General features: G+C 35.0%; 1 protein-coding gene across 2 annotated transcripts; it reads left to right on the plus strand.

Annotated features, from left to right (window-relative positions):
* Positions 1 to 2515: 2515 nt before the first annotated feature.
* Positions 2516 to 5654, plus strand: LOC140841395 (probable polygalacturonase). Of its 2 annotated transcripts, none has more exons than XM_073208772.1 (6): positions 2516 to 2677; positions 3364 to 3666; positions 3776 to 3896; positions 4005 to 4179; positions 4342 to 4412; positions 4633 to 5654. In XM_073208772.1, the coding sequence occupies exons 1-6, from the start codon at positions 2666 to 2668 to the stop codon at positions 5307 to 5309; spliced, it is 1359 nt and encodes a 452-aa protein (XP_073064873.1). In that variant the 5' UTR covers positions 2516 to 2665; the 3' UTR covers positions 5310 to 5654. The 2 variants fall into 2 exon arrangements, with proteins under 2 accessions (XP_073064873.1, XP_073064874.1); XM_073208773.1 differs by having other exon boundaries at positions 2518 to 2681.
* Positions 5655 to 22053: the final 16399 nt, after the last annotated feature.

Below are 22053 nucleotides of genomic sequence, written 5' to 3' on the forward strand. Positions count from 1 at the left end.
TGAGACGTTTGATACTCACTGAAAATTTAGGTTCGGTTCCAGCAGATGATACTCGTTCGAATACAGAACTCGAATTTATTCTAGGTCTGAAATCACAAAAGAGACCATTTGAAGAGGGCCGAAAGGTTGTCCCGACGTAGTCCCTCCGATGCTCAAGTTAGATACTGCGAATAGAGCAAGAGAGCAACCAAGGATGATGTTACAAATCAATATAGTGAATGAATAGATTAGACACTTAAACCTGATATTTATAAGAGAGTACCTAAGCCTGTTATAGGCCTTCTACCTTGACCAGAGATGAGCCGGGGGTCCAAAATCATTCATGGAGTATCAACGTTGAACATTATCTGTAACGAAAGATTCAACATATAAAGGAAAAATAATAATTGACACATGTATTCAGACAGTGGCGGAGCCACATGAAATTATAAGCTCGGGTGGTCTAATTTTTTTTTTTAAAAAAATTTATATGTAAATTTTGTATAATTTTGAAATAATATGATATTAACTCTGATAGATCAATTTAATATATTAAAATATTTTAGAGTTTAAAATTCTAACTCGAACATAGCCATATTTATGGCTACGCCAATGTATCCAGAGCTCTCCATCTACGAAAGCTCAGTTTTTCATTTTTAACATATTAACAGTTCATAGGTTTTCATATTTTTTACATTTTTTTGTTTACTTGAGTATGTCGCTTGTTTACTTGTAGATATCAAATCATTTACACCAAGGTTGGAAGTCACGTCAGATTTAAGAAACACCCCATCCCATCAAATGCAGTTAAATTAAATTAAAACATATATATATTGAAAGTTCAGATTAATTTCTCACCTGAAGAAACTTGACATTCTTTTACATCGCTATTGCTAATTAAGAGATGAGAGATTCCTCCATATCCATGCCACATTCTTTAGCCTCCCACACTCGTACGGACATCACTATAATTATTATATAATATTAAATTTTCATTTTTTAACTTTTCTAAGACACTATAGAATTCCTTCTTTTATTGCGTACCGAGCTTGTAGTCGAGTCGATCTTACCGTCGGTCTCTTACCATTACAATAAGGTTCGAATCCCTTTTCCTTTTCCTTTGTTAAAAAAAAGTTAATTGAAGTGAGCGCCGTTGTCTTTTACCATGCAATAAAAAGGGAAACCACCGTTTTGGTACTTATCCTTCGTGCTTAAAACATATAGCTTCCACGGTTAATTAATTTTGATAAAAACTTGTGTGAGACGGTCTCATGGATCGTATTTTGTGAGAATGATCTATTATTTGGGTCATCCATGAAAAAATATTACTTTTTATGCTAAAATTATTACTTTTTATTGTGAATATCGGTAGGGTTGACCCGTCTCACAGATAAATATTCGTGAGACCGTCTCACAAGAGACCATGGATATCAAAAATTGACCTTCAGTTTATTTATTTGTCTAATTTTCAGAATTTGGTAAAAGTAAATTTGTCCTTATTAACCATTGTATGGACATGGAAACGAGAATGATTGGAGGTTGAAGTGAAATTGAGATGATTATTAAAAGGCAAGAAAACAAGGGAAGCGATGTGAGGACAGAGGAGACTAACGGCTTTGGGTATTCCTGTGGGGCTGTGATCTGGCAAAGACACTCATGCCAGCCTAGCATTTCCCCATACATCAGTCACTTCTTGCCTGGCTCCTATCTCTCTTCCACATTCTAATTCTTTTCTTTTTTAAAAAAAAAATAAAATAATTCCATTTGTCTCCTTCTTTATTTTATGTTTATTAATTAATAGTTTTGGTACCTATATTATTCATTAAATATGAACATTTATAGATTTTATCCATATATTTTTTGAAAAAAACTCACAACTCTTACAAAAGTAAAAAAAGAAAATACCAAAACTTGCCTAGTTACTCATATAAAAATTCATCATTATGCAATAGTGAGGTCCTAAGACTTTAGTAGTTTTGGATGGGTTCATATTTTAGTTAGTCACGTTGAGTATTTCACATTTATTGTCGAACATAAATTTTAAAAATAGCTTAAAATTTCGATATAAACGCTCTATATAGTCTTATTTTCAATAATTACACTATTTTGTAGCTCGTTCGAAAATTTGAACGTATGCTGCTTTAGTTGTGACTTATGATAATGACGTAATTTAAAATTTTAAAGGGTAGTAATTGCTTTCATGAGTCAATTACTTTCACCTAAATTAGATATTTTTTAAAGTCATGTTAAAGAAAATGATGGATCAAGTGGAAAATAATATTATTACATATGCAAAGAAAACAAGAAGTCGTGAGCTTAGTGTCGGCAAACAACCAATGGGCAAAACCCTTACGGAGGGGATTAATGATTCATAATTATGTAAATTAATCTCACTTAGTGTTGATTGAATCCCAGGTGAACCAAATTCCATTTTTTATGTTGCGTCAACACAATAATATATAACCAAGCAAGAGCTGTCTATTTCTCATTATGTGCTGTCCTTTTCATTTACCGTTCGTTATTTTTTGTTTATTTTTTCCTCCTTAATTGCCACTCATCATCATTCAATCACAGCCAGTTTCCTTTCTTCTTCCTTCTTTGTGCTTACTTTTCCGTTTTGAGCTTAGTGTGGAGTCAAAGCTTCTTGGCGAGGGTGTCTTCGAATGAGGTATTGAAGAAGAGAGACATGAAGAGGATAGTAAGTACGTTATAATTCGTTTTGTATTTTTGCTTTCTTTAGTTGATTAATGTAAGTTTTTTTTGTGGTTGAAGTTTTTTGGTTGTGGGTTTCTTTAATAAGTTCCTTGGATCCAGTACTAGTGTTTTGGCTTTGTGGGAATGTGGGAATCCTGCAAAAAGTAAATCTTGTCCGTGAGATGTGTTGGATTAAGCTTTAAATTTCGTAGAATACTATTTGGAAGACCATATTAATCTTAACTTGAACTGCTGTTCTGTTGTTTCTTGCTTATTTTGTTTTCTTGATCGGATTGTTTTCGATCTTTTTTGTTCGGTGAAGTGTCCATTTTTTTACTTCAGTCGACATTTTACTTCGAATGGGGGTTGATCTTCAACGTTCTGAGTAAGGATGCTGGTTGATCTGTCTACATTGTCTGTAATAGACGCTTAATTCTTGGACTCTAGATCTAACAGTGCTTTATTTGTAAGTAGCAGTGACGGGACTAAAATTGTTATCGATGTTCTAGCCTAACATTGATTTTTGTTCTCTTAATCTGTAATGTGGATGATTGAGCTACTTCTGGGCTCTTAGCGAGTATATGCAAACAATTTATTAGGGGCCTTATTCTTGCAAATTTCAAGCTTGTATCGAGTATGGCTTTAAGGTTTGATGAACGGTCTGTTTCTTTGTTACTCCTTTCTTCTCAGGTAGTTTTGCTTCTACTCCTGGTTTCGAGTTATGCAGCAGAATATAATGGAGAATGCAAGGCTACTTGGCCGATGATTCCCAGACCTCACAGCGTCTCTGTTTCCGAATTTGGGGCGGTAGGAGATGGGAAAACTTTAAATACTTTAGCATTTCAGAATGCTATTTTCTATCTGAGGTCCTTCGTTGACAAGGGGGGTGCACAGCTGTATGTTCCACCTGGCCGTTGGGTTATCGGATGCATCAATCTCACCAGCCATCTTACTCTTTTCCTTGAAAAAGATGCCGTTCTTCTCGCCTCTCAGGTGATCACCTTACTATGAAAATTCGTACCTTGCTATCATGACAGCAGCTAAGTTACCTGGTAATCTGGGAGTATGTGCTCTGTTGAACTTTTAACGAGTATCTTTGCAGGATTTTAGCCATTGGGATGTTGTTGGACCCTTACCTTCTTATGGTCGGGGCCTTGAGATACCCGGTAACAGATATGGCAGCTTGATCATGGGACATAATTTAACTGACGTCGTTATAACAGGTAATGAAGTTATGCCTGAAACTGATCCATTTGCTACTATTTGTGTTCTCACACCATTAGAAGTATTGCCATTCTTATAGTAATTTAGTGCTCTTACCGTCCAAGCAGGTAATAATGGAACTATTGATGGTCAGGGTTCGGTTTGGTGGAAACAAGTGGATGCACAGTCCTTAAATTACAGTCGACCACATTTAATAGAATTGATCGGCTCCGACAATGTTTTGATATCGAACTTGACCTTCTTAAATCCACCTGCTTGGAATATACATCCAGTTTATTGCAGGTGCGTGCCAGTTAAACGCATGAAATTCAATATGCTGTGTTTGATATGCTTTGATTGCAAGACATTTTTTTTTGTTTCTCTGTTCGCATGAAATTCAATATGCTGTGTTTGATATGCTTTGATTGCAAGACATATTTTTTGTTTCTCTGTTCTGTAATGCAGATACTTGCTGGTTCAGAACATTACAGTATATTCTCCACCCGAGTCTCCACACACCAGTGGGATAGTTCCAGGTCTGTCAACTAATTCATGGCTCGTACCTTGCGGTGTGGATTTTGAATTTTGAGTCGATCCTTGCTGATCTTAGTTTATCTGAGTATGGCATGCTGGCCTTTCATCCTTTAATATTTCTAATGTTGTAATATCACAACTATTTTTATATTTCATGTGTTGGCTAGTCATAGTGACTTAATTGTTGTACACAGAATCTTAGACATATCTTTTCAAATCCAGATTCTTGTGAGCATGTGTGCATTGAGAACAGCAACATTAGCACCGGATATGATGCAGTTGCGCTTAAAAGTGGTTGGGATGAGTATGGAATATCATATGGGAAACCAACCAGCAATGTCCATATTCGGGGGCTTCGCCTGAAGTCTTCTTCAGGATCGGGAATTGCACTTGGCAGCGAAATGTCTGGCGGCATTTCAAATGTATTGGCGGAGCACCTTGACATGCAGGACTCGTTGACAGGAATTCAGCTAAAGACAGCGAGAGGAAGAGGCGGCTATATCAAAGGAATATATGTATCAGATGCTTACATGGAAAATATACAGGAAGGAATCAAGGCAACAGGTCAGTGTGATTCACACCCGGATGACAAATTCGATCCCAATGCCCTGCCTGTGGTCAGTGAAATTACCTTCGAGAACATTGTTGGTGTAAATATTAGTACAGCCGGTATCTTTGTGGGAATAAATGAATCTCCCTTCACTTCTATATGTTTATTCAACATATCATTCTCTGTCTCTTCCAGCTCATCCACTTCGTGGGTGTGCTCCAACGTCGAGGGATCATCGACTAATGTATCACCCGAACCTTGCCCGGAACTCCAAAACCCAACGTCCAATTCATCAACCAACTGTTTCTTCTCCCTCTCGTATCCAAATAGTCAAGTGGCAATCTTATGATCCGCCGTGGCTGAACCTCTCCATCATTCATTCACTGATCTGTACAACAAGAAACTTCCCTCTGCCAATTCAATACACCAAACCAGGCCAAAGGCAAAATGCTGGCCAAGAGAAAGACAACTCTTCCGGGTATGTGTACAGTGTCGGTTTTTCTTGATTTATGTGTAAGAAAAGTTTTGGTAGAACTCAGATACTTGTTCGCGTGGAGCATATAATTCATTTCGTGTCCATTAGTCATTTTTTGCACAATGTAAATTCTTGAACTGGAGATTGGTTGGTTCTAAACTGTGTTTGGGTTTATACATAGCTGGAGTTTGCAATAAAAAGGGTGCTTTTCATTTTTTATTTCCTTTCGGAATTGCAAAAACTCCCCATGTTTGAATTCCGGTGGCCGACCAATAAACAAATGATTATGTTGGCACCAACGACTGCATGAATCCCATTATGTCGCTTCTACGTATCAGTTTGAAGGTTACATCCACCAACTTTACACATCGCCAATATCGACTGTAGCCACTGGATTCTTACGTCACGTGTCTTAACATTTGTAAACATGGTTGAATAATTTCATCTTTTAAATCAAATTTCCTCTAAGGTGTCAAATGCCATGTGCATCTCCTCTATCATTCCTGTTGAATGATCAATAAAGCAACAACTATACGTACATATTTAAAGAGCTCATAGTGACCTCAATGCTCAACTTAAATCATGGTAAGACTTAGCCATGAATTGGATACAAGGGTGTAAACAAATCAATCATGATAAAAATATATATGTTTTGTATTTGAAATTTTCGAATTCAACCAAACTCGGCTTTAAATAATTTTGGTCAATATTTTGTGAAGTGTTCCCGAATTTCCATGTTTATTAATTTAATATAATTATATATTAAATAAATATAATTTTGATTTTTTGAGTATATTTTTTTTTGTGGAATTGTTTGAATAGCACACGAACGAAGCTTTTGAGATGAAATCGAATCAGAGCAAAAAGTTTTATTCAAATTTCGAATCGAACATGATATTCGAGTAGAATTCAACCTTAAATTTTTTTTCCATATTCGATTTAATTTAATTTGTTTATAATATAATAATAGGATTATGCAAATAAATGGGCTATCACAAAATGTTTGAAGACTTAACTATGACATCATAAATTTGTTCTCTTTATTTTTGTTAAATAAAAAATATATGCAATTTAGGCTTTTATAGTATTTTGTTCAATTTTAGAGGGTTCTAACATTTAGTATGGGACGGGGTATCACAAGTAATATGATCCTTCTAGTTTTGACCAATTTCTGATTTAGTCATTTTTGTTGGAACATTTCATATTCGCAATCTTGATTTTGATGTTAACAAAACTTATTATTTGGTTTCTAATAAATTTATCTAAGTGCTCAGAAGCTGAAACTGATCAGGCTTCGAACTGATCAGTTATCGAGCCAAAATTGAAGCTATCAAAACACAAACTGAAAGTACCAATTGATTATCCGAACTGAACCAGTCCACCTGAATATCAAAGACCAGTTCAATTGATTGTTCAATTGATAGATGGTTCAACAGAAGATTTTCAAAAGCCCGGCCAGCTGATGAAGAGCTCAACTGACCAGTTCAACTGAATCAGTGAAATCAGTTCAGCTGACGAGCCAACTGATTTCACCCCACCATTTCAAAACCAGTTCAGAACATCAATTAGGAACCGACCAGTTGGCAGAAATCGACAAGCTTATCTAAGTGGAATCCAGTTGTGTACAACGGTATAAAAGCAAGTGTTCGATCAAAGGACAATAATGAACTTTGCAAGCAAAGCTTAAAGACAAAATGTTCCAGAATGACTGTCGGAAAGTACAAGACAAATTTCGAGGAACGAATTCAAACTGCGACGAACATATTGACGAGTTTTGGTGTACGGTCATATTGCCTTAATAATACTAGATCAAAACCATCAACAAAAAGACATATATAGAAGTGTGTGAAAATCATGACAAAAGAAGAAGGGCACGCTAAACGTATATCAGCTTACAAGAAGCAATCATCTCATATTTGAGGGAACACTTCAACGTGTTATTAGCTTAGATTAGAAGCACAATTCCCTCAGTGTATGAGAATACTTTCGTGTTGCATTTATAGACAAGTTCTCACACAATCACTCAAATATATAGAGAGTAGAGCTTATTGATAAATTGAGTGAGTCTTGTACAAAGACGTAAAACTTGTGTATGTGAGGCCCAATACCTAAAAGGCCCAACCCATTTCATTTAATTGTTAATACCCAAACCCATTTGATAGAATGTATCAGATCGTTCATTTCCAGAAAGCTCTTTCCCCAGCCTTGCATCTCGTCGTTCTCTTCTTTTCTGCAGCAAGCGTGCAACGTCCCAGCGGCCGGATTTTTTCGTTCAGTAGGTTAGAAATCTTCTTCCTTCAGTATATTAGAGTATTTCGTGCCATAAATCGGAAGTTGTCGAGTTCGATCGGCTTGATTTCCAACAACTGTTTGTGAGTTTTCGATTCGGTTTTAGGTAAGCTTTTGGCTTCGAATTTTGGTTGTTCTTGGTGTACTAGTTTATAAAAGTGAAGTATTGAGCTTTTCCCCTAATTTCCATCTAGGTTTCCGATGTGAATAGTGTTTCCGGCGACATTTCCGGCGAGGCATCTTCGCGAGATCACCATTGTGTGTTTAAGCTTCGTTTCTTGAGGTATTAAGTTTGGAATTTCAGAATTTGTATGGGTTTAATAGGCTGCCCGGATTTCGAATTTTTACCTAGCCGATTTATTTTGGTTTAGTCGGTGAATGTTGTTTGCTATTATTCGGTGAATGTTGTTTGCTATTATGTGTCTTGAATTTTTAATCTGATGCATTCATACATTAATTGTATTGGCATAACATATTGAGCCTTGACTCCTTTGATGGCTATTTATGTTGATTCTGTTGAGATATATTGAGCCATCAGAGGGACGAGTGGGTTAGAATTAGCCACATTCCCAGATGACAGCTAGGGACGAGCAACTTAGCTACTCGCATTCCCGATCCTACGTGCATGGACTAGCGGCGATTTGATGCTGCATTCCTGGCACGGGTGGCCACTGTTACTGTTGATGATGCTATTTGTTTGGACTCCATTTGATATCCGTTATTCCATTGTTACCATTCATGCATCGCATAGCATTGCATTTACTTGGTATTATTACATGTCTTTTATATACGTCGTGATTTTACTGGTTTGTCGTACTGGGGTCCGACCCCTGTTTTTTTTTATGTTGTGGTTGTTTTTGATGCCATATCAGGTCATTCCAGGGGATTTTACGCGTCTGGTGGAGCGTTAGCGAGTGGTACCTAGTAGTCAGTCGATTGGTGTCAGAGCTCCCAGATATTTATATATTATACTGGTTTGATACATTTGCCAGGGAGATGTCTTGTGTAGCTGTATGGTGATGTTTTTATGTTGTTTGGATTTTATTTGTGGTATGTAGTGTCTAGTCCTGGCCAGTGCGGCTGTAGGATATTTGTTTGGTTGATTGTGAACCTGATGTTATTTTCGAGCGTATATTAATGTTGTTGTGTTTTGAAATTTTTGAAATGTCCTATTTACGGGGAGGTCATGCTGAAATTTATGTAGACCCATATGAACGTTTTAAACTCTTTTTCGTTGTTTACACCATTAATCCTTGTTGTTTGGTAATTAAATATTAATTAAGAGCATGGGCCCTGACAGTGTATGTAGTTTTTGACATATAGACCTTAAACAAGTGTTGGACAGAAGGTGCTGCCTTCAGTTTAGACTAGGAGTTCAGTTAGGTAGTGTTGTAAGTTCTAAGATGAGTGGGTTTGTACAAGATGTTGTATAAATCAAAGTCTTCTAATGAATCCTACCCGAGGTGGTAGAAAGGATGACGTATGAGCAATTAAAGTTTCCGAATATCCATAAACATATCTTGTGCATTTAACTGCTTAACTTTTTTTAAAAAAATGATTTGATCAGTTCAGCTGATATCAGTTCAGTTCTCACCATAACTGAACTGTTACAAGCTCGAACTGATTCCCCTTACTTCAGTTAATCAGTTGACACAAGCTAAAAGCTTTATACTGATCAGTTTTCTTAACGAAAGATTATTTCGAGTAGTTTTCAAGTTAGTCTTTAACTAGCTTGATGAAGCATTGTACAGAGCTTTAATAATTTTTTAAGATGCTATAGTGTTTGACAAAAAATGAATGATTTTTTCTCAAATACTTATATTGCCTATAAGATTTTGTTAAGTATCTTAGTAACAGTTGCATAAGCAGAAAGAAGCTTAACGAAATTGAAGTTAATAAACACTTATCTTTAATCAATAATGTCACAAAATAGACAAAATGAGCTAGCTCTATTGTTAATTGATAAAGAAATAATCCGAAACTAGATCATACAAATTTGATATATTTTTTCCTCTAAATTAGCTAGACGATTATTATTTTGTAAATATTTCAAATATTTATTGACTTGGTTTTTTTATGTAATATATTGCTTCTTGTGTATTTATGTATAATTTATTAACTGACTCTGCATTAATCCACATAAATCTGTTTGTAAAATCTGTGAGATTCTATAAAAGTCAATAAAAATATATCAAGTCAACAAAGTTTATGATTTAAAAAATTCAGTAAAAACCATCAAAACTCTATATTGAATACACCCCATTTAATCATACTTCTTGGCCATTTCAGGGATTTTATGGACCTCTTACCGTCTCCTGCATCTAAGATTTTAAACAACCGGTTTGAAGTAGTCACATGATAATGTCACACCCTATTAAAATGCTCTGTATGTCTGAATTATTATGCTCATATTTAGTGTTAGTTAATAGTACTGCTCAAAATTGTGTAGTTTTTATGCCTAAAAAACTAAAATATTACCTAAATGAGTGCTTCTTAATATGTCATTTCCTTTCCATGTCCTTATTGGGGAAGATAATCACCTGGATGGCTGGTTGAATTTGTTTTATATATTTATTTATACACTTGTAACGGATAACCTACAAGGCCTCCTTACCCATGATTTTACATGTGCTTAAATATCTATGATGATAATAAGATTTTTGCAATTTTTATTTTAGAAACAAAGAATCACGGCTCACTATTACAAAGATTTATTTCATCCGTTTATTTCTTCTGGAAGTCGGGGTACTTTATGTTTGACATGGAATTTTTGTTTCATCTTCTGGAAAAGAGTGTGTAGAAAGATACACTTGATATTTTAAGAGTGAATAACTCATTTGTAAGATATTTTAATCAATATCAAATCTTGTTCACCTGCCAAGAATTAAAACGAAAATTACCAATTTTTCTGATGTTATTTACAATCAGCTGCACTTTTTAGCATTCGTGTTGTTCGCACTTCATGTATGATATATTGCAGCTATGTTGATGGTGGGATAAGCTCTGTCTTTGGCCATAAGTAGGTCTGCTAGAGAAGCTGGTGCCACGATAGTAATAGAAGCTGAAGTAAGTTCGCGGAGATTTAGATTTGTACCTCAACCGAACCGTTTCAAAAACAATATTTAAGATGATGTGATGATTTCTTTCTTTTTTCTTACATGTAACATCTAACATCATTTGACCTAATTTACATAAAATTCATTGGTTGTTTACAGTGTAATACAACTTACTACAATGAATTTTTAGCATGTTGTTGACTTACTGTGATCAATAATAGTACCATGTTCGTGAATTAAAATTGGTGGTTCTCTCTTATTTGCATCATCGTTGCTGCATCCACTGCAAATGATTGTAACTGCTTTCCATTCTCTTATGTTTGGGTTGATGGAATGACATTCATTATTCTGTTGCTGAATTGAGTGAGTAAACTAGCACTAGTGACAATTATTAAATTATTTGCATGTTCTCTATGTTTGGATCGTTATGTTTCCTTCTTTGGTGTGCTAAATTTGGGTCAATAAAAAATATATGACTCATCTGAAATTTAATTAAAATGAACAGTGTCTGAATTTTTATTTGGTGAAAGGGAATGGATAATTAATGCATTAATTAAGACAGTTAGGTAGTATTAGGTAATAACATTTATGATTTTTATAATTTGGTTTCCTCCTCTACTTTAAAATCCTGATAATTTGCTCCCTTCCCCAACTTTAAGATCCTGATGTTCGTTCCCTAAAAGGAAACCAAAGAAATATTGATTTTGGTTTCCTCCTCTACTTTAATATCCCGATAATTTGGTCCCCTCCCCAACTTTAAGATCCTGATATCCGTTCCCTGAAAGGAAACCAAAGAAATATTGAAGCAAAGATCATTTGAAAAGCGTAAAAATAATTTTACAGTGAAGGTGTTATTTATACCTAATTTTTTATAATGATATCCTTGTTTACGTCGAAAATGAAAATGTTGTCTGGTATTTACAAGTGTTGGGCTGATGCAAGGGTTTGAGTCCAGTTTTTGGGGCTGCGTTTCAGCATTGTTGGAGGTTTTGGTCAAGTTGCATCATGTTGGACCGGGTATTGCTTCGGTTTTAGAGTCGAGTGTCAGGCTTTTTGGTCGTGAGTCTTCATGTTGAGTCGTGTTTCATTTTGTTTGGTTGAGTGACATCATGTTTGGTCGTGTTTCATCATTTTGGGTCGTGTTTCGTAATGTTGGATCGTGTTTTGTCATGTTGGGTTGAGTGACATCATGTTTGGTTAAGTTTAATCATTTTGGGTTGTGTCTTATCATGTTGGGTCGCATCTCATAATGACGGTCGGGTTGCATCATGTTGTGTCACATCTTATAATGTTTGGTCGAGTTCCATCACGTTGGTTCGGTTTTTTTATTGAAATAAATATTTTGAATTAATAATTTTTCTATTACACTGGATTGATTGTAGAATGTAACATATATTGTAAAATTTTATAGGATATGTCAACAATCGTTGTCTTTGAATATGATGGTGAATGGGAAAGTAATGAAGATAACATATTTAAATGACGTCAATAGTCTACTGGTAAGTGGTTGGCAATTCATGTGGATTATGAAATTTGTTCGATGGAATATTTATTATGTGAGATATACAAAGTTATGAATCTAGGTGGCACATAACAATAGAGATTGAGTTATCTACGAGATGTGAAGCATTGCAATATTCGTCCTATGTATATTTAGAATTATAATGATTTGAAACCGTACTTATTTTGGTTGTGCAAGAGACGGACCTGTGCTTTACGTTGAAGTTGAACGCATTATTATTGCTACTTTGGATGTTGTTGAGATGGATATAATTTTTGATATTGTTGGAACTGATTGCATTGTGTCCATTGATATAAATGTGAATGATTTGAATGATGGACATATGGATAATGAAAACAGTGATGGTAATGAAAAAGATTTGTATGAAAACTATTTTTATAGAACTTTTGTCTCTGATGATTATTGTTGCAAAAATGAGGTATTAGAATATGTGAACAATGTTTGTTCAAATCAGAATATAGAAACAAATAATGTGCTCATTCGGGAAAATGATGTGGAGCACATGGCTGAGGTGCATGTGGATGATAATGTCTTCATTTAGCAAAATAATATCGATCATATTGTTATGCATTCGGATGATGTTGAGATTCATGTGCAGGCTAGTAATGATACATATTCATTCACTTATGTTTCTAACCTCTATATTGGTCAGGTAATTTCAAACAAGGCTTCCGTGAAAAAAGAATTATCCAAAATTGCGTTGAACCCTTTTTTTGAGTTTGAATTGTGAAATCTTTCCGAAATGTGTATGCGGTTCGTTGCATAAATAAAGGTTGCTGCTGGAGAATTTGGACTTCAAAATGTGACAACAAAACAAATTTTGAGATTCATAGATATTGCAAGACACACACTTGTGACTTGATAGGAAAGCGTGAAAAAACTGACAAACAAGCTCATATGTCGTTTGTGACATGTTGGTATAGAACTTTTGAGGGAAAAAGTTGATACCTGAACCAAAATCTATTATGACAATAATGTGAAATCAGTGGGGTTGAAGTTACCTATTACAAAGTTTGGAAAGACAAACAACTTACCCATGATATATTTAGATGTGATCCGGAAGAAATTTTTGTTCTTCTTCCTTCTTATTTGAAGATGGTAAAGAAAATTAATCCAGGTAGCATAACGGATTTAGTAGTAGATGACCATGGTAGATTCAAGTACTTGTTCTTAGCATATGGTACTTCTGTGAGGGGATATAGATATATGAGAAAAGTCGTAACTATCGATGGTACATGATTGAAAGGAAAATATGAGGGCTCTTTACTCGTGGCTTCGACAAACGATGAAGATTTTCACCAGTATCCATTGGCTTGGGGCATTGTTGATATAGAATCCACTGCTTCATGGAGCTGGTTTTTGATGAAGCTCTTGGAAATAGTACATGACGAATAAGAGTTGATGATTATCTCAGACATATATCGGAGATCATAGCTGCAGTTTCTGTGGTTTACAAAGATGCACATCATGCTCATTGTATATGACACTTGTCTCAAAATATGAAAAATCGTTGAAAAAAAAGGGTCGTACAAAAAGGTTTATGCGCTTAGCAAAAATTGAATTTGATGCGAAGTATGAGAAATTTAAGAAAATATATCCTGACATCGCAAATTTTTTGGATGGAAGTGATTCCCTAGATCGATGGACTCGAGCATACAGCCCAATGTCTCGTTATAACATTATGACAACAAATGGGTTAGAGTCAATAAATGTGAGACTACGCGAGGAAAGATAGCTTCCAATCATTAAATTACAATGTTAGATTCTTTGCAGAGATTGACTACATTTTGGTTTCGAGATATCACAAATGCATCTGTAGCATCCATAACAAATTTCACTCTGACCATTGAGTCAATTATTCGTGAAAGGTTTAATAGTGCTCGGGGATATCAAGTTTACAATTGGGTCGTCTTGAGTTTGATGTCTGAAGTGCTACACATAATGCTATCATGGATTTGGAGTACAAAAGAAACTCTCGTCAAGAATTTGATATTGACAGGATTTCATGTCCCATGCAATTGCAATGAGTTCCTTCTGTAATATTGAGTTTTATCCTTTTTGCTCAGAATATTATTCTGTTATGACATGGTCGTTAGTGTATTCTGAGACAATTTATACAGTTTCGGATCAGAATGAGTATCACATATTTACATTTTAGTGTTACCACCTGATATCAAGAGAAGACGTGGGAAGGAAAAAAACAAATTTTCTTCTGTAGGTGAATATGGTAGAAGATAATGTAATGGAATAATATGCAATTTTGTTGTATTGGTTGTATTTGTGGAGTTTTATCAACTAAGATATGTAATTTGTTTGATTAGAAAATAATTGGTTGAATTAGTGGAGTTTTACAGTCTAAAATTGATATATTTGTATTAACATTTTTTTATAGATGGGTCAAGTTTGATGTGGAGTTTTGGAGTCATTTGATGCAGAGTTTTTTATGTAAGGTTGTGGGTCGAGTTTAGGGTTATAGGGTTTTGGATTTTGGGTTTAGGGTTTGGGTGGAATATGTGTCGTGTCTAGGTCGAGTCTGGGTCATGTTTTACCATTGGGTCGACATTGGGTTGGACCTAGGTCGGTTCTGAGTTGAGATTTACAAGTGGGTCAATTTTTGGGTTTAGTGATATATATTATATACGAATTACATAAATAAAATCATATTTAATTATGTAATATCATTAAATGATATGAGTAAATTAAATGTTAACATATGTGTTATATGATATGACCTTTTACAATACATAAATTTTATTGTATGATATGAAATTATCATATCATCATATGTTATCACATTTAATTGTATAAGTGATATTATATGATAGGTATACAAGTGATACATATAAGATCGTATCATCTACCATTATGTCATATAATTTTATGTTTGATTGAATTGAATGTTAATATATGTATTATATGATATGACTTGATAATACATATGTGATATTGTATCATATGTACTTACCATATCATATAATATCATATTTTATAACATTTAATTGGGTCTAGTGTTTCAGAGACGACCAAATATTGTGAACCATTGGGTCCAGTGTTTGAGATACTCAACCTAAGGATGGTATGGAAGGATGGTGTTATTAGGACTAGTATTTGAGAGTTACAAGAGTCTCGACCCAAGGATGGTCTTTTTTGGTCGAGTATGGTCTTGTTGGGTCATTTTTAGAATATAAGTATTGGGTCGAGTGAGGTCAAGAGTTTGAGAGACTCGACCCAAGGATGTTTTTGTTGGGTCGTTTTCTAAACATATATGGCTTGTTGGGTCAGATTTTAGAACATGTGTATTGGGTTGAGTGGGGTCGAGTGTTTGATAGCTTGTTAGATCGTTTTATACAATATGTATTGGGTCGAGAGTACAAAACATAATGAATCAATAAACATACACAATTTGCATAAATATAATTGAAAAACTGTATAAATTTTGTTTTCATAAAAGAAACAATACATTTGTTTCTTAAATAAAAATTCAATCCAACGACCAAATTTTGTCACATACACAAGTAAAAAATCACCTAAATTCCGCAACCCACTCATCATTCAACTAATAAGCATTTTCTCCGGCAATGGTAAGAGCTGCAACCACGATGGAATACATCTTACACTCACTGTTGCAGTAAAAAAATAGAGAAATATTTTGTATCATAAAACAGAAATCACGTAAAACTATTAAAAATAATAATAAATTTAAACTTGATCTTTTGCGTTGGAAACTCATTTGACTGAATTATGTTCCATTCTTTAGGAAAATCTGTAGTAATACCCAACACAACTATAATGTGTGAGATCATATGAGCAATCGGCTTAATATGCTCAAGCAATATGTTGACACTCCAATCCGCACTGCGGTCGGAATCCATAACAATGATCTTCCTTATTTCAGGAACGATTTCAACAAAACCCAATGACCGCGAACATGAAAGGGATCAAAATAAGCTTGGCCTTTACCCATGAAACTGTGGGCCACTGCCAATATTATGCTCTTGCATACTGCATCAAACTTTCTATATTGTTTCATCCGCCCTCATTGAAAGCACTCAAAACAAGCTGACGAAAATTGGAGTCCATCAATGACACATCGCGTGAAAAGAAAAACGTGAAGGTTTTTTATAATTCACTCAATCCCCGTGAACATGAAAAAAGATAAAATTAAATACGTTAATTTTTAACTTAATGCATAATAAACCAAAACCAAAAAAAAAAACTTACATCATCATACAACCAACTACCAGGTGTCGCCAAGTTAAGGAACCATTTCTTATCATAAGATGACAACAACCCAGATTTTATCGTTATTTCCATCGCATGATGAATCTCAACCTCACATCATTCCCATGATCTACAAATGAATCTTCTTATTCTTTTCTCCAAGGAAAAGAACACATATATCTCAAAACATTCTCATGCGCCTGCCTCTCCTTCTCAAATGGGTCTTCCCCATCTTCTTCGTATATAGTAAATAATGCCTTATCTCCATCAGCTGCTTCTGCACCTCTATCTCTCACTGTCATGTCAACCTCCTCCCTCTCAAATGGGCTCTCCCTCTCAGATTGCTCTTCCACCACTTTTTCGTGTATTGAAAATAATGTCGCATCTATAACAGCTACATCTGAACATCTATCTCTCACTGTTGTATCCACCTCCTTCTCTACTCTCTCAATCTCTCAAACGACCTCTTTCATGTACTCTAAATGATGTCTCTCCCCCATCTGATAAACAAGAATGTTACAAAATTAAACATATACAGACTGCAACAATATTGGTAAAATATTTTAAGCTAAACATATAGTTAATGATACCAATATCGATAAAACTTGCCACCAGCAACGGTCTCCACGGGCAGTCTCCCCATCATCTGTTTCAGTCTTGATATTTATGTCTGGATGTGTCTAAGAACATCCATGATATGTGAAAATCCATCAGCTTGGTCCTTTTGTAGCACTGTAAGTCTGTCTTCCAAACTTGTCAGACGGACTTCATACATATCTGCACGAGATGAATGAGTTATATCTGTGGGTGAGGGAGATACATAAGTCATATTTGTATGAAATGGAGATAAAGTGGGATCTGTCAGACTCTACGTGCAAGCCAATACTCTAGGTCGTCGAGAATATTTATGAGACCTATCTATGGATAGCCGTCGAGATGTAAGACAACCCCTGCCCCTAGAGATAGATGGTCGGGGAGACAATCGATCCTCATGCACGTCATCCTCATCTACATCATCCTCATCCACATCATCTTGCTCTGGATCGACCAATGAATTTTGACTACATGCCACTTTGACACCCAGACTCATTAACTCCGTAGTGCGGATGGTCACAACATCAGGAGTAGAATCTACTAAATCACCAGACAAATAGTTCACTAACAACAGCTCTGCCGGAGTCAGAGTAAGCATGCCCACGATAGCCTACATTATTTTTTCACATTAGCTAACAAAGAATATACTAATGCAAAAGTAAATTTGGATTCTTTGTCCATACCTCATCCAGAACACTATCAAATGACTTGATGACATCATAAATTTAAGGGGAATGATTCTTATTCCATTTCTTTGTCACCCAATGAAACATCCGAGTTATCAAGATATTTGCACCCTCTCTACGGGTAGCAAATGTTTCACCAACAGATGGAAAACGTTCATATGCCACAATCTAGCAAAAACACGTAACACAAGTATATTAATATGATTCAGCATTAGAAATAATTTTTAAAAAAAACATACAATATTTATTTACCTGCAAATGATGAATAAAACCTCTAATATGGAAGCTATCAAACCCAGTAAATTCCGGATAATTCTTATGTTGTTCGAACAATTTTTTATAATCTATAAACTTACTTTTGAGGTCTTTTCGCAACCGCTAAACTGTTTTCTCGAAATCTAATATACCTACCCCATTGATAGTTACTAAAACTAACCAAGTCATCAACTAACCTAATCCACTCCTGCTCCACCGATTCATGTTTTCTTTTACGTTGTGGACCCAATAAAGCTGCCACAAAATAAAGGCTGGCTAGTTTCAATTTCTCAGCATTCACTTATTAACCTCAATCATTTTCATATTCATCAATCGTATCCTTCAAATCACCCAAACACAGGCTCGATCTCCTAATAAAATGCCTAAGAATAAAGACATCTTCCTCAGGTATCGAGATATAAACTTTAGAGCAATTGCACTCGTGATCAAACAATAATCTAACAACAAAAAACGTGGATGCCTTTTGTGATACAATATCCAAAATTCATTATTTCCACTATCATAAGCATGTATACTCATCAAAAAAGCACAAAATTTGATTCGAATTTATATAATATTTCGCAAATCTAATTAAATTACATAATTTGGTTTGTTGGACCAACTGATCCAACTCATTTTCATTAAAAAAATGAACATATTTTATCAGACACATCAGTGTAATGAGACCCCAATGTCAGCTTACACTCATAAAACTTATTTCTTTCAAGTTTGGTAGGGAAATAAATATGCACAAAACAAAAGAAATTATTATTACTGTCGGGAAAAAAATGAAAATTTTGGGTCGAGTTTTTCAGTCTGAGCTCGACCTAAACACATAAACTCAACCTAACTAAAACGTATATTAAAAAATGGCTCATCTGAGTCGAGATCAACCCAGACACATAAACTCGACCCAACTATATTAAAACTGGGCCGTCTGGGTCGAGGTATGCTCTCATCATCAAAATGAAGAAGCAAAATTGAGAGAAATAATTGAAGAAAGTTTCGGCCATCTCATGGAGGAGAGAAGGCGAGGATAATTTTTCGTGGTGCTTGAAAAAGTTAAAAGTTTCATGTCCATGCCATGCTTTGTTTATTGAAAAAATTGTCTCTCAACTTTTTACCTCCATTGCATGCAATTTATTTGGGATTGTAACATTTATAAAGCACATGGAATTTTATTTAAATATCTCAAACTCATTTGAGATCAATCAAATCTTAATTGAATTTATTCAAGCCCACTAGTTGAATTATTATTTCCAATTGGGCTCTACAAGACCCAATATTATTTAATTAATTCAACACTTGAATTAATTTAATTATTTGGACTCTACTAGGTCCATTAGTGTTTAATTAATTCAACCTTGAATTAATTTAATTTAGTCCATAACAATGTTTATGAAAATCACAATTTTCAAATATATGATTTATCTGACCAACTTTTAATTTAGGAACACTTCTACAAATTAAAAGTTACATTCCCCATAAAGATCTATATAATGGATAATAAATTCTATATATCGATCTTTCTTAGAATAACTATTAATTTCTTGTTAAATAAGTTTTAAAATAATAAATAAATCAACATATGTAAAAAAAATGCACATTCAAATAAGATTATATGGTAAATATCAATAAACTTATATAATAATTATTAAACATAGATTTTAAACTATTGGTATGATTTTTCACCATTAAATTTGAAATATAACAAAAGAAATAAGCTTTCATGAAAAAATGGCTCACAACTGGATGTAGCGACTGATCAGTTTCCAATTGATCAGTTAGTTGTCTTCGTAAGTTCGATTCAGCTGATTTCAGTTGCCTTAGAAAATCTGCACGTTATTCTTCAGTTACAGGCAACTGTCAGTCAGAGTATATGTTCAGTTACTCTCGAACTTCTTGATCAGTTACGAACATTAATCATTTAGTTTGTCAAACAACTGAAATTTAGTTTCCAACATATATGTTTGGATGTGTCTAAGAACATTCATGATATGTGAAAATCCATCGGCTTGGTCTTTTTGTAGCACTGCAAGTCTATCTTCCAAATTTGTCAGACGAACTTCATACATATCTGCACGAGATGGATGATTTATATTTGTGGGTAAGGGAGATACCTGAGTCATATCTGTATGAAATGGAGATAGAGTAGTCTCTGTCAGCCTCTGCTAGCAAGCCAATACTCAAGGTCACCGAGAATATGTACGAGACCTACCTATGGATTGTCGTCGAGATGTAAGACCACCACTGCCTCTAGAGATAGATGGTCGGGGAGACGATCGATACTCATTCCCGTCATCCTCATCCACATCATCCTGCTCTGGATCGACCAATGAATATTGAATACATGCCACTTTGACACCAAGATTCATCAACTCCGTAGTGCGAATGGTCACAACATCAGGAGTAGAATCAACAAAATCACCGAAAAATAGTTCACTGACAACAGCTCTGCCGGAGTCAGAGTAAGCATGCCCACGATAGCCTGCAATATTTTTTCACAATAGCTAACAAAGAATCTATTAACTAATGCAAAAGTAAATTTGGATTCTTTGTCCATACCTCGTCCAGAACACTATTAAATGACTTGGTGAAATCATACATCTAAGTGGAATGATTCTTACTCCATTTCTTTGTCACCCAATTAAACATCCGAGTTATCGAGATATTTGCACCCTTTCTATGGGAAGCAAATGGTTCACCAACATATGGAAAACATTCATATGCAAAAATCTAGCAAAAACATGGAACACAAGTATATTAGTATGATTCCAGCCTTAGAAATGATTTTTTTTAAACATACAATATTTATTTACCCGCAAATGATGAATAAAGTCTGTAATATGGAAGCTACCGAACTCACTAAATTCCGGATAATTTTTATGTCGTTTGACCAATGGCAGCAGGCCGCACCCGCGCTGCTATATGCAGCGCGGGTGCGCTGCCTGTGCGGCAGCAGCGCCGCACCCGCGCTGCTATGTGCAGCGCGGGTGCGCTGCCTGCGGTGCAGCGCTGCCCAGTCGAGCGCGGGTGCGCTGCCTTGCATTATTTGACGAAAGTGTTATTTCAAATCACGATTTTAAGCTTGGGGATTCATTTTTATGCTTGGTTTTGAGATTTATCTTCATTCCTTCATTTCTCCTTCTCTCTCATACGCTTCCTTCTCATCTTCTTCCCCAAAATTCTCTTCCAAATCTTCAACCAAGTTCAAGGATTTTTGAGGAAATCTTAGCATCTCCTAGTCTAGGTGCAAGCTACAAGGTAAGATCTTAGTTATTCTTTGGTTTTGCAAGGAATTGTTGGGTTGAAGGTTTGAGTTGACTTTTTGGATCTATGTATATATGGTGTTAATTCATAGATTTTATGGTGTTTATTGTTGTAGGGATTATTTTGAGGTCATCTTTGCCACCAAGTGTTGATTGGGTCGTAAGTAGAGGCTATTCCTTGTGCTCACATGATATATATGTATCCAAGCCATTTTTATTGATGTCTAGCTTCTTTAATGGACATGTTATTGCCATATTTGTTGATATATATTCATTGATCCAAGAATTTTATTGATTTCATTGATAAAGAAGCTAGCAAGCTATTGTGCCTATCAAGTGTTTGTTCAATTGTCCAAATGAATTTCATATGCTACAATTCAAGGAATGATTGTAATTCATGCATGTCATTGGCCAATCACATGAAGAGTATCTCTCACAGTCTGGTATATATTTTCATATATCACAGAGATACTATCCATAGGTTATCTCTCATAGTCCGATATATATTTATATATATTAACAGAGATAACATTCACAGGTCACAGATTATAAGTTACAGACTATCATTTCCTCTCATGGTTATCTCTCACAGTCCGATATATATTTATATATATTAACAGAGATAACATTCACAGATTACAGATCATTGAGCTATTGTTTCATTTCCTTTAATTCATGTTATGATATACCATCTATATCGATTTTATCATTATTGTTCATCGAAGA

Source organism: Primulina eburnea, chromosome 9, assembly GCF_022965805.1.
Source record: "Primulina eburnea isolate SZY01 chromosome 9, ASM2296580v1, whole genome shotgun sequence".
NCBI classification, from domain to species: domain Eukaryota; kingdom Viridiplantae; phylum Streptophyta; class Magnoliopsida; order Lamiales; family Gesneriaceae; genus Primulina; species Primulina eburnea.